The 26,299-nt window shown below is 45.1% G+C and overlaps 1 protein-coding gene across 3 annotated transcripts in view; it reads left to right on the top strand.

The window, feature by feature from the left end:
- The first annotated feature begins 2,283 nt into the window (after positions 1–2,283).
- Positions 2,284–26,299, top strand: part of LOC121597684 — a 28,683-nt gene continuing 4,667 nt past the window's right edge. For 2 of the 3 annotated variants that reach the window (XM_041923657.1, XM_041923656.1), the window contains exons 1-5: positions 2,284–2,426; positions 9,232–10,790; positions 10,869–10,975; positions 19,768–20,016; positions 22,112–22,223. In XM_041923657.1, coding sequence (XP_041779591.1) covers positions 9,457–10,790; positions 10,869–10,975; positions 19,768–20,016; positions 22,112–22,223 — 1,802 coding nt within the window. In that variant the 5' untranslated portion in view covers positions 2,284–2,426; positions 9,232–9,456. The remainder of the gene's footprint in view (positions 2,427–9,231; positions 10,791–10,868; positions 10,976–19,767; positions 20,017–22,111; positions 22,224–26,299) is intronic. The other variant, XM_041923658.1, reaches the window with a different exon arrangement.

The following is a 26,299-nucleotide window of genomic DNA, read 5'->3' as shown; positions in this document are numbered from 1 at the left end:
AGAGAAAGATTATGCAATGTCGTGGATGGAGCGCCATCGAACCGGCTGATAAGCGAGGAAAAGAAAGTGGACGGACGAGCAGGTTCGTCGCTTTGTTTGGGGAAGGAAGCTATTACCGCATCGTCTAAGAGGCCCGTGCGTCGTTTGGACCGTTTTTTATGTTTTGATCGATTACACTAAACCCCTGCGTTCGGTTCCATAGAGGAAAAACAGGTTCTTCCCTTTATTCAGGACGACTTAACCAAAAAAGATTTTACCGTACGCTTCCGACTGTCCATGCCTTTGGCTCGGTCCTCAGTTGAATGGCATCGAAACATTGCTTCCGTTTGCTTGTTAAAATTCCACCCCATGGCCAGCGCAAGGGGAAGGAAATGTACGCGTTATCAACACACATACACACACACCGTGTCCGATTGGCAGCCTACCCAGCTGTGAACCATATCAGTGCCGATACGGTTGTGTAAGGAAGTTTTCCAAATCTCGTACCAAAACGAACACAAAACCTGATTCCGGCCATACTTTACTGTTTTTTTTCTCTCGTGTGTAGGTGGTGGAAAGCGAGCGGAAGTGCTTTTCGGAACGGATGGGGGTAATCTTACACCGCTACCACTACCCTTTCCTCTCCGCCTATTTTTCCGACATTTTTCTCCGCACCGAGGTTTGTAGCAGCAAAAGTAGTTGTAGTAAACAAAAAAACGAAAAGAAAAGGAAAGAAAAACATGCGTTTTTCTTACGCGGCCTCGCAGCTCGTGGCTTCCAAGGTGCATCGGGAGAGAGAGAGAGAGAGAGAGAGAAAAGGAGAGCACTAGCAAAGAGAGCCATCGTTTACGGGTGCACGGGTTGGGCAAACAGGCGGTTCGGGAGAGTTTGGGGGAAAGCGGGCGGGCTGGCGATGAAAGCGAAGGTGAAAAATGGAAAGAAGAAAGAGCATCTTTCGCTTTCAAGCACACAACAGTTTATTGCACCGTCACGATCACACTGGTGGAGGTGTTGTGGTTGACTTCACTGTTAGTGTGTGTGTGTGAGTGTGTGCGCTTGAGTCGTTGCTTGTGTGCGTGCGTGCGTGCGTGCGTGTGTGTGTGTGTGTGTGTGTGTGTGTGTGTGTGTGTGTGTGTGTGTGTGTGTGTGTGTGTGTGTGTGTGTGTGTGTGTGTGTGTGTGTGTGTGTGTGTGTGTGTGTGTGTGTGTTTGTGACGAAGGGGAGTCCGATTCGTTGTGCGTGCGCGGTGGAGCACTTGGAGCCGCCTGTCACGTGGAGCGAGCGAGTGCTACGAACCGAACGGGTGTTGATGCTTGATTTTTCTCTTGTTTATGCTTTAAAGCTCTTCCAGCGTGGTGGAAACGAAAGAAAGAGATTGCATTGCGCGCGTGTCTTGGCTAGGCCATGCAAACAGCACATGCAATCGAGGGAAGTGAAAGAAAACTAACTCCACCAGCGAAAGAGAGAGAGAGAGAGCAATAAGGCGACCAACTGAACGAAGGAAAAAGTTCCAAGCCGAAGAAAACAGCAACACACACAAACACACACACTTCAAATTCACCATTTCTTCGTCGAGCGAAAAAGGGAGAGAGCGTGAAGGTTGTACTGATCGCAGCCGGCCCGCGATGCTGAAGGTTGTACATTTCTCTTCCGAGTTCGGGGCGGGGGGGATTATGTGCTTACGGCTCGGCAGCGACTCAGCAGTCTCCCATCTACTACCACCCCATTCGGTGCTGTTCGGTGTGCTCGCGCTACTCACTTACGCACTCTTGACGCGGGTGTTTTTGTTTTCTACCTCTCCTAGCTATTGTTTTACATACTTCGGTAGGATATTGTTCGGAAAGTTTAGTGCGGAAAAAAGCACATTAGTGAGCAAAGTCCTGCTGGGAGGATTTGAATTGTGCGTGAACAGCCCCGGTGGCTCGGGGGAAACGGTGCGGAACAGGGAGCGGGGGGGGGGAGACTAAAGATGGGGAGAGTATTACTTAATCGCTCCTTTCCCCCTTCCCGCTTTGTTGACCAATGCAATGCACCAGCGGAGCCCCTTCCAGCGGCAGTGCAACCGGAACACTTCCACCTCTCGGGCACAGGGAAGGGTTACGCTCGCCGGCCAGGAGTGGGAGTCAGCTCAGCTGGCGACGTCTCCGGTGGACACTGTACACTTCCCCTTCCCCATTGCAATTGGGGGGGAAGAGGGGGGATGGGGAGGTGAGCGACGGTGAAGGCTCGCAGCACGGAGGCCCCCGGATTACCTGCGTTTGTTTTATGGTTTATCGTTCAGTTAACGTCGAGTGGTCCGTCAGTGATGTACTGTAGCTAGGTGAACGATCCGTGCGCGGCGTGTCGTATCCCATCTCAGACGGAGACCCAGTGTGCCTACGAAGTGTGAACACACATTTTGGGGTTTAGTTTTTCGTTGGTTCTGCTCCGGTTTTGTTTGTTTCGAAGTAAGCGCGAGTGTGATTTTTGTTTGTTTTTTCGGTACAGCAACCAGTGAAGGTTCATCGCCTGTTCGGCTGTTGAAATCTTTTGTGCAGAATTGCGATCAATAATGATTGGCCCGGGGATTTCACGTGAATGGATACATTTGTGCATTGTTTTTAAACATTTTTATGTTTACAATTGTTGATTGGATTGTGTACATAGGTGTTTGTGTGTGTTTGGTGTCTGGAAATTGCCAACAAATGCTTCGAACAGTGACTTGAGTGAACATAAGAGTGAATCTAAATACTTGAAGTTATAAAGCATGCGTGTGTAAATGTGGAAATCAATATAGAATCTAACCAAAGTGAAACACAACAAAAAACGCAAGACAAGTAGTTGATTGGTGCTTAAACACGAAAACAATACGTAAAATGTGTGATTAATCAAGAAACAAATGGATTAAAACAACCTGAATTGAATTGAAAACAAACAAATTCAACGGATTAAATACAATTTAGTGAATACATGGTCATGGTGGATCGTGTGGAGCTCAAGAATCTTGTAGGAGCTAGTAGCTTTGAATGAGTCTACTGATTGATATTCAGCAGTAATTAAAGTGATTTTATTTATTTCGTCTATCAGTTTCCAACAACTTGGGGTAAGACAGCAATCATTTATGAAAGGATAATGGATGAGTTTGATTATTGGACCTTCCCTGCAGTTATTCCTGAGCTTTTTTTAGTTATGTTATTACTCTGAGGAGATGAACGAGTAGTCAAACTGAGTAGATGAATGATGGTACAAATGTTTATTTTAAAAAAAAGTTCAAAGGGACATTGTTTTGCATTTAAAAACACTGGAAACCCTTTCAAAAACTCAAATGCGTATGTTTTCATCCCAGTGTAGCTGCAGGCAAACGCTCACAGTCACACACCATTCGCTCGTGAAAACCTACGCCGAGGATCGATTGTGCTACACATTTTGCGCTGCTTCGGTACCGCGGTTGAACCTTTCGGCGACAGTTCACTTACTCTCCTTTCGATTTTTTGCTAATGCACTGTGAGTGAAGGAGTAGGAGGAGGAAAAAAAAGCAGCCACATTTTAAAACGGCACGAGGCGTGCGGAATGTGTGGATAAGCTGAACGAACGCCCATTGTTGTACGCGGCTGTGTATTGCATGTACATTGGCAGAGGGCGGGAAGGCAGCAGAAAAGGTAGAAGAAAGAAGAAGAAAAAAAAACAGAGCAGGGCAGCGTTCGCGTTCGGAAACGCTATCGTTACATTTCACTAGTTTCACTTTTTCCAATGGCGTGGAAAGTTCGCCGTCCAGCCCTAGCCTAGACTAAACATGAGTGCGAGTGCCGGTGTGTGCAGCGTAGAGCACTGCGTTTTCTTACCATCCTGGCGCGTGGGTTGTCGTTGTTTTGCCTTTTTTTTTGCTTGCTTGTAAGCCGAGCAAATCCTAAAGTCAAGGTAAAAGCGAATGGGCTTAAGCTTATTTCGAAATGCCCATAAGAGATGCTCCAGTTCCGATGGCTATTCTTTGCGTCGTAAGATCACATCGCAAACATTTGATTCGCACGATAAGCTACATCTAGCGACATTGATGCTAGATCTTGGTGATAGACGAACAGTTCCAATCGTTTCACTAGCCAACCTTCAATTAGAAGTCGCTTCATACCCAGCATTGCTGACCTAGAGGTTTCGACATACTCTTTTTTTTTTGACTGCCACAGATTGGTATCATAAACTGCTCGTTTAACAAAAAAACACGCTCAAAGAATAAGGTGCAATATGGTAATTGAGAGCGCGCGAGAGTGCGTGAGAAAGTGATGTTCATCTACAGTGGCGATCCCATTGCGTTCATTTTTGTGAGGCGTGCACTAAAAGCGTCCAATGCGAGGCCAACAGTCTACACGGCGACGACAATGGCGATCTTGACCGTCCCATTAGCCGGCCGATGGTATTGTTGCACACCGTGGCCGAGTCGCACCGAGTCGCACCAGCGAGTGCCAGCATCCTTCAAAACCATCCCCAAAATTCCAGTGGCCATGGCCTGAACGAAGCTTCACCCGATGTCGGTGGCTAAGATCTTAACGTTTATCGTTGCCAGTGCGTGAGAAAACCCGAAGCCTCAAACCGCACCGGTAGGAATTGGTCCAGCCCCTTGTTTGTCGGTGTCGGAATTGCACAACCGACGAGCTGCACCCTTCAACAAAGATTAAACGACAAACTAGCCCCATCTTCAGCTAGACCGGACCAAACCATTGCCCGTGTTGAGCAACGTTTAAACGCTCGCGAACGCATAATTGCCGGACGTTGAGCGGTCCGGGCTTTTTGTACACAAAAAAAATCACCCAAACCGGCCCCAACCGGCAACCGGTGCTGCTGCTGCTGCATTTGGTACGCCCGTACGCGGTGACAAGTCGAATTGCAGTTGAATGCATTTTGCCTACCACATCTTCGCCAACCGCCTCGTTCTTCCTCTTTTCACCGGACCGGTCACCTTCCCCGGTTTGTGTCCTGCGCAAGCTCCAAGCCCGCACAGGAGGTGGACGCCTTATTATTGGGACAGGCCGGAACGAAATCACCATAAATGTGGTGCGTTATTTTCTTTCGCGCATTTTGCACACGACACACAGCGAGCCACAGACGCCAAACGAGCCTAAACGGATGTTGGCAAACAAAGTGGGAGAAATTGTACCCGCCCTGGTACCCGCCCGCGCGCATCGTTGCCGCCACCGCAACACCGTCGTCGGATGTGGGAGTCTTTTGCGAAGAGAAATGTTGTAGATGCTGTTTACCGCCTCGAAGGTCTTTCACTTTGAGTGGAGTTGAAGTTTGCGTTGCGTTGCCGTAGTGTGAATACCGGAACCGGAAACGGCACGGTACCGGGAACCGGTATTTGCTGGATCCGTCGATCCGTTTTTCGCTCGCGATATAGCGTGATTGTTAGTTTACGGCTATGCCGAAAGATACAAAATCCCGCTGGAAGGACACGCGCCGAAACGGATCGTTAATTAGTTGGCATTTTTCTGTGATCACCGACTTCGCATGAGCTGACTTGCGAGTGGGTGGCAAGTTTTTCATTGGGAATAAAAATACCTGCAAAGTGACTGAACTTTACACGCAGCGTGTTTGTTTCCTTGTGTATGAACAAATGAGTAAAATTTTTGTGTGTGTGATGAGCCATGAATGGAATTGAAAGTTTGGCTAAAATCAGCATGTCAACAGCGGAAGACGCTTGTATGATGATGGTCAACGAACGGAACGGTGTCACTCTTCTACCAACCCTCTGACCTGAGGAAGGATGTTGCTGAAGAGTGGTAATTAGCCGATGACATAGACAGTTGCTTGCTCTTTGGCAATTGCATGTGACATTGACAGGGGTTTTTCCTGCGGTGGACAACAACAAATTGGTTGTCTAAGTAGTAATCTACCGAGCGGTGGCAACCTTGACATGAAGCAGCAGTTATCCATTGCAAAACAGTATTCTTGAAGCTTGTTTGGTTAGTAAATTTCAATAACATTTGAGAACTAAAACATTTTTATGTACGTGGATTCTTAAAGACATATATTTGATGTTAATTAAAAAAATGCTTGTGTTAATGGTGTATTTATTTACATTGGGGCATATTCTTTGTTGGAAAACGCTTGATATTACACCAAAAACCCAGATAATTCCCAATTCGAGAGTATGTTTCCCTCTTTACAAACTAATATCATTTTATTAATAAAAGTAAAAAAAACTCCAAATCAAAATTTCATTTTTGCTAACAAATTGAAACCTCTTAAAAGCCAGAAATATTAGAATTTTTCGCACAAATCATACCAAATAAATGATAAATTGTATAAAAGTACTAAATTAAATCAAAAACTCTGAGTAATCAATAGTATTTTAGTTAAAAACGTGAAATTCGACATACCCGGATATTCGAGTTACGCGGATTCGCCGGGAACGCAGAAACCGCGTAACTGGGGAACAGACTTTATTTAAATTTAACAATTGATGAGTGTTTTAAGGGTTCTGCACCTTCCGCTGTTAAATGTGTCAAACATTTGCAACACTTAATCATAATTTATTTAATTAATGGATATCTAAAATTGAGGTTTTAGAGCTAAAAATTAATTAAAAATTGAATGGATTGATGCTTTTAATGGTATAAACGACTAAATAGACACTTGCTCTTTATATCCGTGCAGCTTAACTCGAATACGATTACGATTAGATCAATTTTACATTTCAGAATCGTTTAAAGAATCTTAATTGGATCTTCAATCTTATTCATGCCAAAACAATACAATCAACATTGGCCTCTAAACTGAGGTATAAAACAATATGGTTTTAGATTTCAACTTTTTGCTGTTCCAGGTGCTCTCAACCCATAGAAAAATTAATGGAAAAATATTAAAGACTATAACAATAATTAAAATACCCCTGGCAACAAACAAAGCTGACAATTTGAAGTTAACCATCAATATAAAATATCAAATTTAGGATGTCATCTGCTGTACCAGATTATGATCTACCAAAACTGTTTTGTAAAAGATCAAAATTGTCTAAAACTGATTAAAACTTGCTGAATTTACCAAAAAAAGAGGCTCGGTGTTGTTCTTATCATCAACAAGGTTTATTAAACTTTAAAAATAACCGAAATTCATTCACGCCACAAACATTCATCATTTAATCATTACACATACACCTAGCCCGAGCTTTCCTGCTCACAATAGAAAAAGCGTAGCGGTGAAACACTGTAATTTTAGCTACTGCACGCCTCACATCGGTTTGCACATAAGCGGCTCGATTTAGGATTTGGGGCCAAAGTTAATAACACATCTAAACGGCGACAGCAATGTGAACAGGAGCATGACGACATCGGTAACGGATTCTGTACGCTGAATATTGCCGTAGAACTAATTAAAGCACTATCACGACCCAATATTTCAGTCAATTCTTTTTCGAAGAAAGCTTCCCCGTACCAAGCCAGGCGGGCATCAGTCATCTCGAGCGATGCTACTTGATTTCGTAACGCCAAACGATGGGTAACCGGGCGGGCCGATCATACAGCGCGGTGCGGCTGTTATGTGATCCGTTCCAAGCTGGAGGGCAGTAGCAAATGCAGTCACATGCCAGCTGGGCGCCTGACGGATACGCGATACGCGTTACGGATCGCTGTGAGAGGTTAATGCTTTACCCCAAGTCCCCCTAGCTGGCAGCTGGCGGTCGAGTCTGGCGTACAAAAATTAAAAGTGAAATTAATTTCCATTGCTCGCAGCCCTTCTTTCTTTGGCTCACCCTCTCTTCTTGCCTGGTGGAGGCGTGCGAGGTGTTGTGCGGTTTTGGGTCTTACGGGGGTCGAGATGGAGCGGTTCACTCGGTGGACTCGGTTGGTCTGCATCCGGAATCGCACAGCATGTGCCGCAAGCCGAGATCTTTAAATTCGTAAGCCTATCGCTTGCAGCAGCACCAGCATAACGATGCGAAATTTCTCAAACGATCGTATTATGCGGTGACTGTGCGTGCGTTTTTGTGTAGGCGTCTGCATTGCCATGGCCTGTACAATTAACTGCGCGAAGCGCACGTTGCTGTGCGTTGAGTGACCGTGGAAAAGCAACGATTAATGATGAATAAATTATATGAAAACTGTCTTGTAAGTTTGAATCGTGATGGTTGTGTTGCATCGGTTGGACATGTTATTGTAGATAATAAATTACAGAGAATTCAATTCCCTTAGCTGTAACTGCTACAAAATGTCACCCAAAATAGGAAGACGATTTTTATTTCCTTCAAGCCAAATGAATCATTTTATCAACAAAAAAAACTTTAACAAAGGAAAAGGGCCTTAAAGCGGGAGACAAAAGAAACCTCCAACCAAAGTCATCACACGCAATTCAATGTTCAGCAAGCGGCAACCGTTGCAATAATCTCCTCCCGCGGATCAGGACGATTGCAGCATCGCAAACTGAACACAATCGCCAAATAAACCGATCAACCGATCGACAAAGTGCTGGTTTATTATCCCCCCCTTATAACGGTGGCAACGGACGTTTGAAGCGGTTTGCTGGCTGGCTGGCTTGCTAGCAACAATCAAAACCGTGGCATGAAAAAGAAAGTGGTTTGAATTTAAGCTTCCAGGTGCGCAGGTGTATACGCCCGTGTAGTACGCCCGCTGTGTTCGCACCCGCTCAATCGTACCGCTGCTGCTGCTCTGTGTGTCTGTGTTTAATGCAAGTCTATGTGTGTGTGTGTGTGTGTTTTTGTGCATTATTATGTGTAAATCCGAGCGAATTGCGGGACAAAGTAAAGCGAACGACCGATGCGAAGGGGCGCAAAAATATTAAAAGGGACGCAAAACTCGGAATTATTTCATAAAATCTGTGTCTGTTTGTGTGTGTGTGTGTGTGTGTGTGTGTGTGTGTCTGTGTAGTGAACGAACTTACCAACAGCTCACTACCACCACTGTCTGTTAGTACAGCTAGTGCAACGCACCGGGAAGGGAAGCGAACACTCACTGTAGGGGTGGAAAAATCGAAAGTGAAAACCGTGTGCCTTGTGCGGAAAACCGTTGGATCAGTGCATCCACCCTCCGAAAAGGTGGCAAGGAACCCGTGCGTGCGTGCTTGCGTCCGTGCGTGTTGTTGACGGGACCGATACAGTGTAAAGGTGTGCGTAAGGGTTTACCGATAATTGTGCCAAATGAACTGTGATGGAAGACATTCGATTGAACTGAACAATTTTGTTGTAATTGAATCCATTTTTACTTCTACATTTTGTTGCGTGAAACCTTCTGCTTTATAACCTTTCTTTTCGCTTTCTTCAACCCAAAGCCTTTAACTAAATGGAGATCAAGAAATAAGTGCAGCGCACGACAGTAAACCAGCCCGCCAGAAGAAACGAACGATCCGAACCGTGCAAGACAGCAAGACCCCTGCCCTCGGTTGTTGTTCTGTGAGCGCCTGTTTGTGTGTATCCTTTGGCGGGTTGTGTGTGATCGTGCGTGTGCTTAAGTGAGTGTGAGTGTGTGGGTTTGTGTTGTTCACGAATGAGGTAAAATGTTAGGACCGACCAAATGGAGACTTCTAACGATCGTTGCCGGTATACTGCTAGCCCACGCGATCGAATCACCGACCAGTAAGGGCAACAAGCTCAACGCCCAGGTACGCTCGTTCACCAATCCCGAGCTGGGGCTGCGCATCGAACAGATCAGCCCGTGGAGCACGGGCCGGAACATCCCGGCGCGGAACCTGCTCGTACCGCACCAGCTGTTCTCGCGCGTCGACAACATCCGCTACATCGACAGCCGGACGCCCAACAGTCGCCATCTGCAGAGCACGTTCGGTGCGTTCCGGATAGCGGACCAGCAGCAAACACCGAGCTCGGATGGGCTTCAGCGCCGCCGGTCGAAGGCGTTCCAGATGCGCCGATCGGATGAGGCGGGCGTGGACGCTGGGCTACCGCTGGAGCAGCAGCCAGGTGCATCGGTACTGCCGTCGCCGGAACAGGAACCGATCTATCAGAATGTGTCCCGCAGCCAGCGCCAGCATCGGTACAAGATCATCCCGATCAGCTACTTCTACCGCGAGGAGGCGCAACCCGTGCTGCCAGCGAACCTGAAACCGGTGGGTCCGAGTCGTCCGCCGAAGGAGACTGAAAACGACGAACCGGAAGTTCCGGACACCTCCAGCTCCAAGCAGGCCCACGAGCAAGAGCACGCCCAGGGCGGCGATGAGTATGCACGATCGGACACACCCGTCATTGGAGCGCGCCGGTCGGGCATCCAGTTCCCAGGACCGCTGAAGGCAGCGAACGGATTCACCCCGCAAGGCTACAGCGAGGAAAGTTTAACGCTCGGTGACAACTTGGGACTCTTCCAGCATCCCGTGAGCACGGCGGACGACTACGGACCGGTGGATGGCGAAGCGGGACACGACGGCCGCGGCACGGAAGAGTTCTCGCGCAGTCTGTACGCGAATCGGTACTTCCGGGACTTTAACCGGCCGCCGATCGATCTGCGCCCGGCCGAATCGCTGCCCCGTCCGAGCCGACTGATCGAGTTCCCGGGCAGCGTGAACGTGAAGCAACCGTTCCGCGACGACGTGACCAAGTTTGGCGACGTGGCCGGACCGGTGACGGCCGTGCAGCGACCGTTCGGTGAGTTTGGCGGGGACGGCCAGAAGAACTTCCGCGCGTTCGATCCCACCTACTACACGGACAGCCCGTACCAGCCGAACCGGCCGGCGTACTTCCCCGCCAAGCTGTACACCGAGCCGAACCAGAAGATCTACCAGCCGCTGTGGAAGACCCGGTCGCCGCGTGTCGTCTTTCCGCAGGCGCAGGACCTTGCATCCGGGCCGTCCGGGTTCGGCGTGGACAATGTTGTCTTTCGGTGAGTGTTTCTTTTTTTTCTTCTGCTTCCTCTGCGCTTCGGTGTCATCTCGAGCTAACCCGTACCTTGCGCTCGCAGTGATCAAAACTTTGGGCTGAACGAGCTGGCCGCCATCCAGGACGTGCGGAACGAGTTCAACCAGGACGACATCAACGATGAGCCGGCGACGACCAGCAAAGATCGTGGTAAGTGAACACCCTGTGCCCGCTGTTGGCGGTTCCGTTCCTTTCTCTCCCTTTCTCTCTCTCTTTCCCTCGCTACTTTGACTTTCATTTTGCGTGTGCTCTTTTCCGGTCCTCTCTTGGCTTTTGGTGTTTTTGTTGTTGTTGTTGTTGTTGTTGTCATTTCACCCCCTTTTACATGAGGTGTTTTTGGAGGGAGTTTCAGGCTTTTGTTGATCTTTCACGTCCAGTTTCAATCGCTGTTTCCTACACTACGAAACATGCGCGCGAAATGGTGTAGACGAAAGATTTATGGTGTCATTTTCATTCCATCTTCACTCATACTCATTCATTCAGTTCACACTTCAATACAGATCTCCAGGCAAAGATGTACATATGGGACTTTTCTGTGGGCCATCACATCTCGTCTAATCAAATCCCGTGAATCATGCTCCTTATCCAGGATATACATTTGATGAGCTAAAACTATTCCATTTGCTTGATCATCATTCATTCCTTCCTGATAAAACCATTCGTCTGTTATCTCATCAATTCATGCTTCAACTTCAACCTCATTTCAACACTAGTAATAAGGCTAGGGCGCAACTCTTTGTTCCTTTTTCTTTCGATCACTTCGATGTTTTACGCCACATTTCGGCACTGTAAAGTGTATAGAGAAACAACGTTGATCATGAACGATCTTAGCATCGATCTTGCACATTGTACGTGAAATCATATCAAAGCTGCCTTAAAGCCAGAACGCGAAACGTTACCATTAATCCTCTTAAGTCCCTTCCGAAGTAAAGCGGGCGAAATGAAACAGGTCAACTGGTAGCCTAGCTTTTGTAAATATAGCTCCTATGTTCATCAAAATCACCTTCACTCCTTGCATGGTAGGCATGGAAAATCGCGTCTTTGTACCTCAGTTTTCAACGAAAACCTGAAGTTTTCTCATTTTGGCACCCACACCAACCGCCATCCCGTTTCAGGTCTGATCTGGGACTTTGCAGTAAAATTAATCTTTGTAGCTTAATCTTTCCACCTCGTAAAATGGTGCTGCAGTACTATGAAACAGCAGCAAGCACATCGTCCCAGCCTCGCGGCACGGTGGGAGGAGGGGGGCTTTTCCTCGGGTGAGCGATCGCAAATGGCGTGAACTTTTGTCTATTGCTCCATGCACGTGAACGAGTTTTGGGACCGTAGCAGCAGCAGCAGCAGCAGCAGGCATTTTCCGTCGATGATTTCTTACACAACCCGTGGCGCACTAGACACACAGGTCCAGACGGACCGGCCGTGCTTGCGCTGGGACGAGGGGAATGAATGGTACCGAGGCGTGGGGTGGGTGGTAGACCAGATTGCTTAAACACAGCGCGAAAGGCGTTATATTGCTACACTTAAAATACTTTCTCCGCATTCGTTTCGGCCGGATGGATGAACAGAGCGGGGCCAGCGACGGATGCGAGCAGGCAAAACAACAGCGGCAGCAGGAGCAGGAGCAGCGCACAGTACCGCTCAACGCCAACAAAAGCCCCAAAACAAACACAAAGAAACGATTCGATTGTTTAGTGTCTTACACTTTAAGCCGGGTACTTTTTTTTTCTCTTTCATTTGCCAACTAATGGGGGAAATGTTTGTCCGGGCGTTGTTATGGATGTGTTATCCGGTAACAAAGGAACGATTTGTTTCCAATTTCCACCGTCCAACATGCAAGGGGCCGTTGTGCTGCCCGGGTATGGGATGAAATTTGCATAGTCTTGTTGAGGTGAAGCATGTGTGCTATTTGTGAAGCACAACACAGTAAAGATTGGAAAGGACATAAACACCAGAATTGCGATAAAAAATTGGGTGATTTTTTTATTTCGATCGATGAAGACTTTTGAGGTACAATAATAGTACTTTGCAAAGAATAAATTAAAGAAATGATGAAGAAAATCATAATTACTCTTTTTTAGGTTATTGATTACTTCAATGATTTAACTTTGAAATCTGAAGAATTTAAAGGCTAAGAGCAGTCATAGTTCAGCTATTGGTTTACTTGTTTGCAAACAGATTCGGTTGAAAATGTATGTAGCGTTGTCGTTTCTCGACTTAAACTAAATGGAGGAATAAGTTTTCAAGATTAACCTCAAAACTCCCAGAAAATTTCATGCTTTGTTACAATATTTTTTGTTAAAATACCTTTAGCGTCGTCAAGCAATCAACTCCAAGCAATTTCAACTTCAAACTGCAGCCATGCAAAACGCATTAAAATAAATCCCATTTCCCCACTGCAAGTGTTACGACACACCATCATTGCCGAGGAAACTTCTGCCAGACGCTAAAGGCCAAATGGATTCCCTTTCATTCCATTCCCCAAATTGCACCCAACTGACAGCGTTCGTATCGTTACCCAGAGGCAAACAAACGTCCATCTCGATTATCTCCTCCGTAACGGAAACAAAGCGCGCCTTTGCTGAAACAACGCTTGGCATGCAGGAACCCTCGAGTACTATTCTCGTGACATTCAACGTCATGGATGCACTCTGTCGGTCTCCTTGGTTTCGTGCCGGTGTGCGGTGCACAAAAATGCCGAGGTGCACACCACCGAGAGCCACCCATTTCGCTTCCACCGTCACGACGCTCGAGCGCCCATTTCGCTCGCTTTGGGACGGATAAAATATGGAGTGAAAGTTGTTGCTATTTTGTCGTCGATGACGCGATGCTCGGAGCGCGGAGGAAGCACACACACACACGCACACACAAAAGCCAACCACTGCCGCGGAAACTGGTTCCGGAGGGGGGGGGGGGCACAACCCGGCTGTTGTGGCCGTCGCTTTTACTCAGCTCGAAATCGTGACTGATTATGTCATCGGCCCTGTTATCAAAGCGGGCCGGAGGAGGCTGGTAACGGGGGGCCTGTCCGGCTCTCCGCAGCGACATGTGTTCGCGCCGGATGTGTATTATCGCACCATCGGGGCCGGCCTCGATTGGTCGATTCCTCACTCGCGCGTAAATTGGCTGCTTCCGATGTTGGGGCAAGCAGGTTTTGCGCCTTCTGTGTCTTATCTTGTTTTCTTTCCTTCCCGCTGTTTGGCGCTACCGGTCGCGATGGTGGGTTGGACGGGAGAAGAAGGGGAAGCGGGGAGGGCTTATTGATTTTTCCGGTGAAATTTTCTCCTCTCGTCGCTTCTCCCTGGCCCGGTCGCAATCATGCAATCATCCCCGGGTGGATAGATCCAGGGGCGTGATAAGCTTGGTGAATCGAAAACGAGTCGCTTATTAAATTATCCAAATATACCTTCGCATCGTTTCGCGCAGAAAAGAGAAGCAAAAAAGCGCACAATCTTCGCGTAACAAACCACCAAAAACAGAATCCGGTCAGTATGAAAGTGGGTGGGCGGGTAGGGGGATAATCGGTTGCTCCATCGCAACAAAAAAAAAAAAACCATCGTGCCCGCCGGCCATCGTAAGCCCCAAGCCGGCGCAAACTGGAACAAAGTGCTACATAAAAACATAATGAACGACGCGCAACAATAAATCGTAAAGCTTTTATCGGCCACCCCCCCCCCCCCACCCCTTCTTTCGCTTGCGCTCTTCGTTGCGTAATGCTTTCGCCGTGGCCACTGCCATCTTCTTTCTTTGCTGGCAAATTCTTTCGGTGCCCCGAATCCGCTCCGCTGGACAACGCACGTCACGTCATCACAATGTTCACAGCTATTCTGATGTGTACGCGTTGGATTCTTTTTCTTTTGTCTCTCGCACTACACTTTTGGCACCCGTGCTGAAGGCTAGAGTTGGGTCACTTTCTCTCTTGGGGCTTTTCGGTAACAATTTATGCTTTCCTCGAAGCACTGCACCCACACTGGCCGACGCGGGGCTTCCACCGTGGTGCGTGGAAAATGAACTAATTCAATTTCACAGCGACCAAATGAATGGGGCCAAGTTGGGGCGATTGCCCAGCCCCGGTGCCGGTATGAAGAAATGTGAGAAATTTAATAAATCTTAAATTGCACCGAGAATAACTTGCCGGAGCCGATCGATCGCTAGTGAAATGTGCAACCAATGGGTAGCGCTGTTGTCCCATACAGGGCCGTTAGTGGTTGGATACAGCTAGGGCGCTAGAGGGCGAATCGTGGGAAATATCTAGTCTAGTGAAATGTTATTTCATGTGCTACAAATTGGCTTGAATTGTGATCGAATTGATGTGTGGTGCAAATCACTTTATCCATTAGTTCTTTGCAAAACAGTACTTTACACTTCAAGGTGTAATTCAACCGATTCGTATTGAGTGCAATAGTTTTATATTGGAAGAAAAAATTTGAATTAGTTGTGCTTTGTACATATATGCTTGTTTAAATCATTAATAGTATGAACAAACTGGAGAACTAAAAGATACTTATTATCTTATAACGTAACTTGTTAACAAGACCGTAAAATAATCTGCATAGAACAATCAATTGAGAAAGCATTAATTAATCAACCAAGTGATGTTATCTGCAGTACAGTGGAGCTCCGTTTATCCGGGCTCATTGGGACTCGACCTCATCCGGATACTCGTATAACACGTCAAAGTACATATTTTATCACAAATTCCTTATTTTTTTTAAAATTTCTTTTATCCTAGCCTTTTTTTTTCTTTTATCCTAGTCAGTTTAAATTAATTTCATGTTTTTCCGTGGAAAATATTTGAAATATGCCATAAATTGTAGCTTTTTTTTTTGTTGTAAAAATGTGCTCTGCAAACCATTTTTTTTCCTTTCAAATATCCTCCTCCGCAGTCAATGTCATATTTGTATTGAACTATCATTTCTGAACAGCACGGATAAACGGTACTCCACTGTATTACATTTGCAGAAAAAAATATCACAAGATTATTTTTTCTCGGAATATGTTTCTCTTTAAATCTATGCGTAGGAACTTCTTTTGATAAATATTTAAAGAATAATTTATAATCATCCATATTCAACAGCATTAACCAAACAAACTCACTTATTAGTTTGAATATTGAAAGCTATTTTAAATTTTGTTGGTAGCTACCATTTATTTTTGAGCATTATAAGCGAAATAGGTTCAATTTTGTTTGAGTTCTTCTTCATGAATGTTCTTCAATTGACGATGACATTTTGTCCTGTAGATTACTTTATTTAAGACCTATAGAGACAAATAATGTATGCTATTCGCAGAAAAGAACTGATGATTTCAATTTTATTGTAATCGTTTATGGATTATACGGATTGTTATGTGGGTTGTAGAAATTATAGTTACATAGCACGTGACTCTTTAGCTTTGTTTACGCTAGGAATCATGTTCAACAATTTACTCTTTTTCGTTCAAACGTACGCAGGGACTGACTATCCTGCTATGTGAAATTAATAAGTCATTGGAAATCAAGTCCACTTATAGTGGTACAGGCAAGCCTTGACCGACAGTGGTTGTTGTGCCAAAGAAGAAGAAGACGGAGAGGTTTAGAAGCATTCTTATCTGTTTGGAATCTAAACAAAATATATTTAATGCTTAATATGGACAAAAACTAGCATCGTGCAATGCATTTTTCATACAGGGAAAACTGTAGTAATACTCGAAGGCTATTGAACAACATTGATCTTTGCAAACTAATGGCTATCATGAAGCTCTGATAACATTTTCCTGGTACTTGAACAACAGATATTAAACTTCTACTAATGTTCTAGTCGATATATCTTCAACATGATTTTTTTTTTAGTGTTATCAATTGCTGATGTTGTTAGTCATCATAATATGCAGTTTTTAATTTAAAAAAATCTAATATTTACATAAACTCTCATACATTTTATTCATTTCCTTGTCGAAATGACATACCAGCAATATTTATAGTATTTAGCTACACTAAAATCAGACCACCACCAATAGAATGGACAGTCATTTAAAAACATGCAATTTTCCCCAACCCATACTCCAAACACACATCGAAACTGTTCAAAAAGTCTTCAATCTTCACTCACGACGCGAAAGCACGCGTCGCATCATCTCACGAACCGGCCGTCCATCGAAAACCCCTTTCATCTTGCAAATGCATGGTACAAAATTAGCGATTCGTTTCCGGAACTTCGGCACCATTTCAGGCCAAGCAAACAGCCCTCCTCGACGCATCGCACAAACGAAAACGTGCAATCCCGTGTTGCTTGGCCGCGAGTTTTCCGCTCTCTTTCCGTGTTTAGATTTTTTTTTGTGTATGTGCAAAAACCCACCGATTGCATAATATTTGCCAGTCTCCGGTGGCCATTTGTCACGATTTAGAGCCGCGGAAGAGTTGTGCGAGGAAACGCTCTATGATAGCGTAAATAAATAAACACACACACACGCCGTTCACTTGAGGGGCGCCTAGCGTTCCCCGAAGGGAAATGTTTACCCGCGAAACTGTTGGGCAACGTGAAGGCCCACTCGGCCCAGCGGCACTTAATGTCCGTGCGGCACAGTTTACCGCGCATGGAAAGGAAATGGGTCGTTATCGGCGATGGAGAATAGTTTTGTCTACCGTCTCTCCCCCTTTCCCTCCAGCCACGTGCGCACAGGAATGGGGAAGAGAAATGTTGCAGTTTTTTAAGAAAAGAAAAAAAAAACAACAGAGCAATGTTATCTTTGCCTGTTTTCTTCTTGCAGCCGAGCGGCCACTCGATCGTTGCAAAACTTAATTAAACTTTCGCTCTTTAAGCGAACAACCCGCGATTAAGCGCCTGCGCGAGTCGATCGAGCAAAAGTGATAAAAACCTATACTTTGCAAAATTGCATCGCGGAAAAACGTACCGCTGCTTGCGGGAGAAATGTAGTTAGCAGGAAGCTACCGGTTTATGATAAGGTCGGAGCTGAAATTGCCGTTCGTTAATGATTTTATTGCATTTGCGCGGAGATTACAATCAATCAGGAGGAAGCGAAGCAGCATCATTAAACAAAAAAGTCTTTCTTGAATTATGTCATGCAGGAGTGAATGCTTGCAATGTTGGTTTGGTTTTAGGAAAGGATCTACATTCATGTTAAGCTTATTCGAAGACAGTGTTAAGGACCAAATTCACGTACACGTACAAATTCAACCAAAAGAAATATTAGAAATAGTTTTAATGAACAAATAGCAATATTTTCCCAATATTTTCATACACATCAATGGCAACCCAATCTGTCCCTTTCGTGCCCCAACTTCTCCCCACCGTTTTGTTTTTCATCTCTCGAAAACATCCCCCCGTCGTGCGTGCACGTCCGAAGCCAATGGAACCCGCCCCACCCCCCCTCGACCCAAGCGGTCGTCGTTCCGTTTGCTAGGAAAAACCGGTCCCTCATCGGGTGACCCACCTTGGCGGAAAACAGGGTGAATCGTGGTGACGACGGCCAACAAAACACTCGCCTTCCGTGCGGTGCGGAAGGACGGGAAAAGAGTAGCACAGCCGCAACAGAGCAAATGAAAGTGAGAGTGACTCGTGAAAGGAAGCGGGGTAAGCGGCGCCGTGGAAAGTCGAGCGATCGCTCTGACCCTACCACACCGCGGAGAAGGTAACGCGAGACGGGCGCACGAGCGTCCTCGCACACAAGCAGAAGGACGCGTCACAGTGGCAAAGACGGCAAAGAAGCTGGTGACGATAATGATGATGATGGAGATATGATGATGATGGCTGGTGAAAAAGCAAAGCGGTGTTTATGTAATACGAAGCCCATCGGCCATCGAGCTTCCTTACAGACACGTACAGACATAGACACATACACACAGACACAGACAGAAAACAGATCCACGCTGATTTTCCTCGCCAAACGGGCATCATCAGGCACGCACGCACGAACGTACGGTGTGTGTGTTTGTGTGCTTGTGTGTGCAATGTTCCGTATAATCGAACCGGCCGGACATTCAACTGAACCGCACTGAAATGGAAAGGAAGCTCGCCTTGGTTACGATGGCGTTGGTCTATGTTTGTGCGAGTTTTTGTTTGCTTATTTCGAAAGGGAAGTGTAACGGACATAGGAGGGCCCGGTTTTTGCTGATGCCCAGATGATTATGCATCTATGGCTACGTCATCGTCTAAACACAGCCAAACTCGAGAGGCTGTAGCGTGGAGTGTAGTTCGAGCAAATGGTGCGACTGTTTTGACTACTGATTAGTAAAGATTATACATTCAACGAACGATTGACACAGGTGGACACGCAGAAAGAGCAGAATTGGAACAACTGCAGCACCGAGGGCATCGTTTTTATTAACTTTTCTTCAGCCTTTTTTATTGCACAGAAAGTTACTTCCTTTTAATAGTTTCTAGTGTTACCAAAGTTGTCACAAGTAGTAATGATGAAGCAAAACATGCAAGGAAAACTAATTTCAACAACAAAAGATATAATAGATTTTGCTGTGTTTAGGTTAGCATGTATTTTAGAAGAATAAAAATATCTGAAACCATTCTATCATTTATATAACATGATTTGTTCAAGAATACCATAGTTAAATTGTTTCAAAACTGTTTTAAAATGGAGAAAGAGCTCCCACAATGAAATAAAGCACACAATTAAACATGTGTCTTTACTAGCTACAACAGAATTGTTACAGAAAAAAAGAATTTGAGAAGAAATATTGTTAAACATTTTTGTAGAAAAAATAGGTTGAGTAAAGCAATAAAGTGGATGCTTATGAGAGTCTAAATTAGGAAAATCATAAACAGGAGAAGAATAGTTAATAAAATCAAATTAGCTCGGTGCTGTTAGTTTCCAAAAACAAATGGAAATCACTCAAAACGACACTCATTGGACAACAACGCGAATCAAAACAGCATTTTAGAAACACTCAAACTACCAGCGCATTACTAACTCCCGGACTATCAACATCCTAGTCGGTGGTGACGGTGGTAACAATCGCGGTGTGAGAACCGAGCTACAGTGCCAGCACGAGGGCGGCACGTGCGAGTTCTTCCTGCTCTGCTGGATGTCGGGCGGTTTGCTGCAGGGTACGTGCGGCGGTATGCTGAAGGGCTGCTGCCATCGGACGGCCAAATCGGCCAACATCGGTATCGACGCGAGCACGGCGGTGGATTTGACGAACGTGCCCGCGCTAGAGTACGGTCCAGTGCAGAACGATCCCAGTGAGTGTGAACCACCCTCTTCCCCGAACAATCCTCCTCGAATGGCTGCGTGCGTGTGTTTGTGCCTGTGTGTGTGTGTGCGTTAAGTTTAAAACGTTCGTTAGATGCTAGTTCCCGCTGGGGTTTTTTTTTGGTTCCCTGTCCAACATAATCCCCGATGAAGGTGCTCCCGGTTCGTAGAGTTGGTGGCTTCGCGCACGAGTTTACACGATTCACCCATGGTCACCCGGTAACATGTACGGATAGTCCCGGGAAAGTTTAACAATCCATCGATCCCGATAATATCGATTGACCAAAAGGCTCGGGCTCTGTGGACTGATACAACACAAAACACACATTTTATACGAGGGGCTGTGGACGTAGTGGAGTTGGTTGGGTTGCATGCATGGTTGATGTGATTGAGTATAGGAAAACTGTCATTTCACACACAAATTCGTTACATATGCTTACATTTAGTAGCCATGAATGAAAGTTCCTAATACTAAGCCTGCAATTTGTTAAGTAAGTCGTCCCTAATTGTAGTCACCCAAATCACTCCCCTATTAAGGACATTGCACGAGCATCAGCAGCAGTAAATCGAAACATTGACTCATTAGCTCTTCTGAAACCTTGGAGCGGAGTGGAGGCTTGGGCAAGCAATCTGTTCGTTTCCATTTTCAATTTCACCACCAAAAAGCACCGCTCCCAAGTGCCCGTTTGTAAGGGGCGATATTACGTGAACGCACACTCGCATGTTGCCTCAATCTGAACCGGGCGTTGCCTCGGCTAAACCAATAATGAAACCGATTTGACATCGCTAAGTGTGTGAGATGATAGCGATTTAGGCATCGGGCGCAAGGGGTTATCTAACAAGTAAATTATTTTCTCTTCTTGGCAAGTTTTTCCATCCAGTGTTTCCCTCGCAGGAACTATACCTGCATGTTAGGTAATTGTCGCGCCAGGTTTAAACGTAGTTTGGACAGCGGTTGATGGTTGTAGCGATCATAGTAGTATTTTCAAATTACTTTCACGCATTGAAGCTAGTTTTGGGGTGATTGCGAAGAGTAAATGGTAGGAGAGTTGTGATCTATTAGAGTTTTGGGTCAGTTGCACCATCGAGTATCTGAAAAGGAGTAGTAAAGATTAATTGACATTTCAATATATATAATGATCTAAATAAGACTAATTTTTATAACATTTGATCATTGAGAAGTCAGAAAGAATTAGGGACAAGCAATTAAATTTTGTATGCTCCAGTTCTTTGAGTCAATCGTATGGGTTTCGAAATATATCCACACTCAATGTCGTTAATTTTAGTTATTTAACAATGATCCGGAATGTACTAAAGCCATTCCTGAAGTCCTCTTAGACTATTAATATCCTTTTTATTAATGGAATAAAAGATGAAAAAACTGGTATGCGCATTGTTCCTACATTGTGCAACCTGTATGAAAGGAATAAAAACAAAAAATCTTCAATTAGCTTTAAAGTTGATCGCGTGTCGTCTTTTTTATTCTTTTGTGTAATTTGATTTAAAAAAAAGAGAATCTAGAAAAAGGGTTTATAGCCCAACTTTTTCAGTATTCATGAACGTATGTTTTGAATTCTGCAAATCTGTAAACATTCCGCATTGTGCATCCCTCTCTTTTACCATTGTAAATAATTGTAAATTCTTCTGTATGTACAGTATACTATCTCTCACGGTTTTTATTTCTCTATTAGCGCACATCATCAATCCTCATTTCACTAACAAACACTCACCATAACACGCCAATCACCCTCAGTTGACGTACAACACCACCCAAGACATCACTGTCAGTTTAGCAGACGCTCACTCTGTGTGTTTTCCGTTCTTATCGGTTCCTTGTGGCTCACTCAAACTCATTTTTCTTCTGCTCTCTCTTGATTCGCTGCTATTATGTTTGTTTCCATTTGTTGGTTTTTGTTTGTTCTGGCTAGATCCTCTCACGCACACACTCTTCTCACGCAGGCTTTGAGTTTGATTGGAATTTCCATAACTGTATCCTTTAAAATGAAAAAGATCTTTTTACTAACGGTCTCTCCCCTCTTTTGTTACCTTTTTCTTCCTCATTTCCCTAACACCCGGCAAATACAGGTTGCGGAATATCGTTGGCAAAGCAGACGGCCCAGCGGCGGATCGTCGGTGGTGATGATGCTGGATTCGGCTCCTTCCCCTGGCAGGCGTACATCCGGATAGGTTCCTCAAGGTAACGTTGTCCCACCATGATCTTCCCCTCTTTTATCCAATTTCCAGATTCTGTCCCCAACGTCCCCAAATCCCTGCCTTCCATGTTTGTGTTTAACCATGCTAAATGTGTGTGTGTTTTTGTCTGTGTAATGCGTTTATGTGTGCTGTGTTTTCACCAAGCCGGTTTAAATTTATGGTAATGCACTTCTGCTCCAATTCGGGAAAATGCAAAACATGCAGTTACTACGGCCTTTTGCAGGCCTCTCAGATCTCTCCCCTCGTAGACAGACACATAAATACACACACACACACAGCCTCCAGAATGGTCGACTTTCGCTTCCCGGCGAGTGCGCTCTGTCACCGCGGAGATCAAGCGGAGGACTTTTACATGACCCACATGCGAGCGAAAACCGTGTAAAATGGCCTCTGACACCGATTTCGGGTCGGTGTTGTAGCTGCCTCATCCCGTCACCATCCTTCCCCTTCCCCGTGGGTGAAATCTCACCACTCCCTCCCCGCAACACTTCCAAAAACGCCACCCGCACAAGAGCCCCACTGCCCGGATGCTGCGGCAGAAGAAAGTGAACCACTCTCGGAAATCGAAAGTTTCGAGTGCGTTTACTACACCACACAAGAGCGCCACACTGGAGGAGCGCGCCCACGCCCGAAGGTTGCCGAATAAAAAGACGGCCAAATCTGTGCGAACAGGAGGAAGCGAACGAGGGATGGCCGCGGGCCGGACCGGAAGCAAGGAAGTGGGTGGCGATCGGAATAGCTCCCGGGTAGGACACGTACGCAAGTATGTGGGACACAGCATCACTGGGAGCAGCAGCCAGTCAGCTGACACTTACGGATTTACTGCAAAACGGTTGTCTCGTGCCTAACAAGCGACTTCATTTGCATTTGGATAACCTGCCCCATCCCCGGTCATGATGGCGCATGGTTTGTTTGCACACACTCACGCGGTGCGGCTGTAAGGTTTCGGTTGATGCCGTAGGGATTGGTTCGGTTTTGAGAAAGCGGTGAAAATGCTTCCGTCTTACTCAATACAAATACACACACAAACACGGATGCTGGTTTAGTGGGTGTGAGGGTGAGTCGATTTGGTTGGAAATTACTTCAATTAAGCAAACAGTTTCGACTGCATCAAATCGTACGAGCAACTAAAATATTTTCTCATATCGTGCGGCAAAACTGCGCGCCTGATGTGTGAGAGGACGAGGAGGTTTTCACCCACGGACAATGGTGTTTGATTAGCGAGTCGGTTTACAAAGGGGTGAACAGATAGCTGAGATAGGGCTGAGATCATCACAGCAAGCAAACAAATGATGCTGTTGATATATGAAATTAATAATTCGGTTTCGAAGCAAATGGTTTGGCAGTGAAACCTATCAGTGATGAGATGATGTTGTTGAGGATGTTTAAGTTAAACATTAAAGAAGAAATGAAGTATGTGAGGTAGCGAAGAGCACTCTTAAAAATGTTTACACCATTTTGAAATTAATTTTGTGCCTGTGCCTGTGGACTAAGCATTGCTTTTGGCATTGAATAACTTTATTTATTTACTTTATTTATTAATAATAAAGTAATAAAGTATATAGCCGGTCTCATGGTACAGTCGTCAACTTGAACGACTTAACAACATGCCCGTCATGGGTTCAAGCCCCAAATAGACCGTGCCGCCATACGTAGGACTGACTATCCTGCTATGGGGGGAAATAATAAAAAAAAAATAAGTCACTGAAAGCCAACCCCACAAGTGGGTTGGCAGGCCTTGACCGGCATCGGTTGTTGAGCCAAACAAGAAGATTTATTAATATGCTCAGTATGCTCTAATACAGTGCTCTCCAACCTTTTTAGGATCACTGGACCCCTGGCTTTGCTTATGAATACATTCCCCGCGGGCCACATCTCATGAAAGCATACCTTTTATAGAATAAGTTCAAAGCTATTCATCAAAAATATGTTGAAATCTTATTCTAGACGTGTCTGTTGAAAATCTAATCTAATTGAATTAATTTGATCTGATGATTAATTTAATTTAATTGCTCGCTATGTATCGTATTAAGCTTTTCTTTAAAAAAAAAAAAAAACAAATAAATATTTTATTCGTGAATCAAATCATATCACGGCAAGTGGTCCGCAGACCATAGGTAGGAGAACACTGCTCTAATATAATAAAATGTAGTTATTTTCACACAGCTACTACCCAATTTCAAAAGCAATACTTACAAAACTTTCAGGTTCAGTTAAAGAAAGACTAAAAATTGTCCAAAAACACGTAAAATTTAGATGTCCACAAAAATATTTGAGAAAAAAGACAATTAATTCCAATGGTACCCATAAGCATTGGCAAGCTTTTCCAATGTAATGTTCATTTTATTCTTGGATGTAAAAATAAATGTTACCATGATAGGGCAAGTTTAATTCCATAGGAAACTCATGACAAGTTTATGTTAAGGAAATAAGTCCCATTGAAGTGGTTGAGGTTGACATACAAGTTAGATGCAATCCGTTCATTTATCTACGTACTCTCTTCTTTGGCTCAACAACCGTTGTCGGTCAAGGCCTGCCTGTACCACTTGTGGGCTTTGGCTTTCAGTGACTAATTGATTTCCCCCCATAGCAGGATAGTCAATCCTACGTATGACCGCACGGTCTATTTGGGGATCTAACCCATGACGGGCATGTTGTTAAGTCGTACGAGTTGACGACTGTACTACGAGACCGGCTTCTACGTACAAGAGCCTTTATTCAAGGATAGAAGAGCATAGTTTTCTCACATAACAAAGAGCGGGATCTTGGCTGAAATACTTAAAGGACCTACAGTTTAAGTCAGTGATCGGCAGAGTACCTGCATGCGACTCTTTGCTGTCTGGATGGCGGTTGAAAATTTTGTTGAAAAAATGACGCAGCCTTCGTAATCTATAAAGCCAAATCTTACACGCAACACAGAGAATATTCACCAAATGATTGGTACAATCACTAGTTTTCATGACTTCTGAGATATTAAACAAGAGCATACGCAATTTACGAGGCTTCTTTAAATCTTAAACAATATTACCAGCACAAAGCCTAGAAAATCGTATGAGGTAGAACTACTGTTATTTCATTACATCTGGTGTGTCGGCAATAATGTTATCTTAGCTAGTAATAATGACCCATTAACGTAGTTCGTTCACTGTTTTAATACTATCACGTGGATACTCTTACTCATATTACAACGACGCAAGGCGTAGCAAAGATGAAGGCACCACTACGACACAAAGGACGACTTTCACCCTCACCAGTGGAGGACGTGAGGGTTTAATCGAATCGAAAAACACTTCATCGTCCAAAGACGCTGCCACACGACTCCATCCATCGATAGAACACCTGTGCCAAACAAGTGCCCTGTGCTGTGCGCAACAATGGCTCAAAATAGGCGCTCCGAGCGCTCATTCCGCCTGCCAGTGCAGTAAGCAGCCAATTGAAGGGGAAAATTTCATTAACATAACCACTAATTAACTCTCACCAGTATCGGGACTCATCATCGTCGTCGTCTTCGTCACCGGCGTAATGGTTTGCCATCACTTCTTAGCAGCTCCAACCGTTTCGCCCATTCGCCTCCTGTAGTGGTTGTGTTTCTTGTTGTTGTGTTGTTATCATCTTTAATCAGTTTGTTGTTGTTGTTGCTGTTGTTACTAATCATTAACTAATCCTCTAACGCGTGTTTTGTTCGATTTTTTGTTTTCCCATCCCCACACCTTCTCTTACTCTCTTCTTCTCTTCCCTATCTACGTTACTGTTTGGGCTGGGTTTGTCCACCGCTGGGCACGGTGCTGTCCTTTGTTTTTGTATCTTTCATGTTTTGGAATTTCACAATCTTCCTTCCCCTTTACTTACTTCATTTGTGTCCAATTTTGTGCCCCTCTCTGCATCGGTATGGTTTCTTTGTCCCGATCGAATCCGCACACTGCACTGCAATGTTGCAATGATCTGTTTCCTTTCCCTTCACGATCGGTCTGCTACGAAATTGTCGTTTTTCTCTCTTCCTTTTTACGCTATCGTGCACCGGGTTGCGTGACCGATCGTGAACTCATTTTCCTCCCTGAC

Source organism: Anopheles merus, chromosome 3R (genome assembly GCF_017562075.2).
Source record: "Anopheles merus strain MAF chromosome 3R, AmerM5.1, whole genome shotgun sequence".
Classification (NCBI taxonomy): domain Eukaryota; kingdom Metazoa; phylum Arthropoda; class Insecta; order Diptera; family Culicidae; genus Anopheles; species Anopheles merus.
Note: the sequence above shows the minus strand (reverse complement) of the source record. Positions and strands in the feature narration are given on the sequence as shown.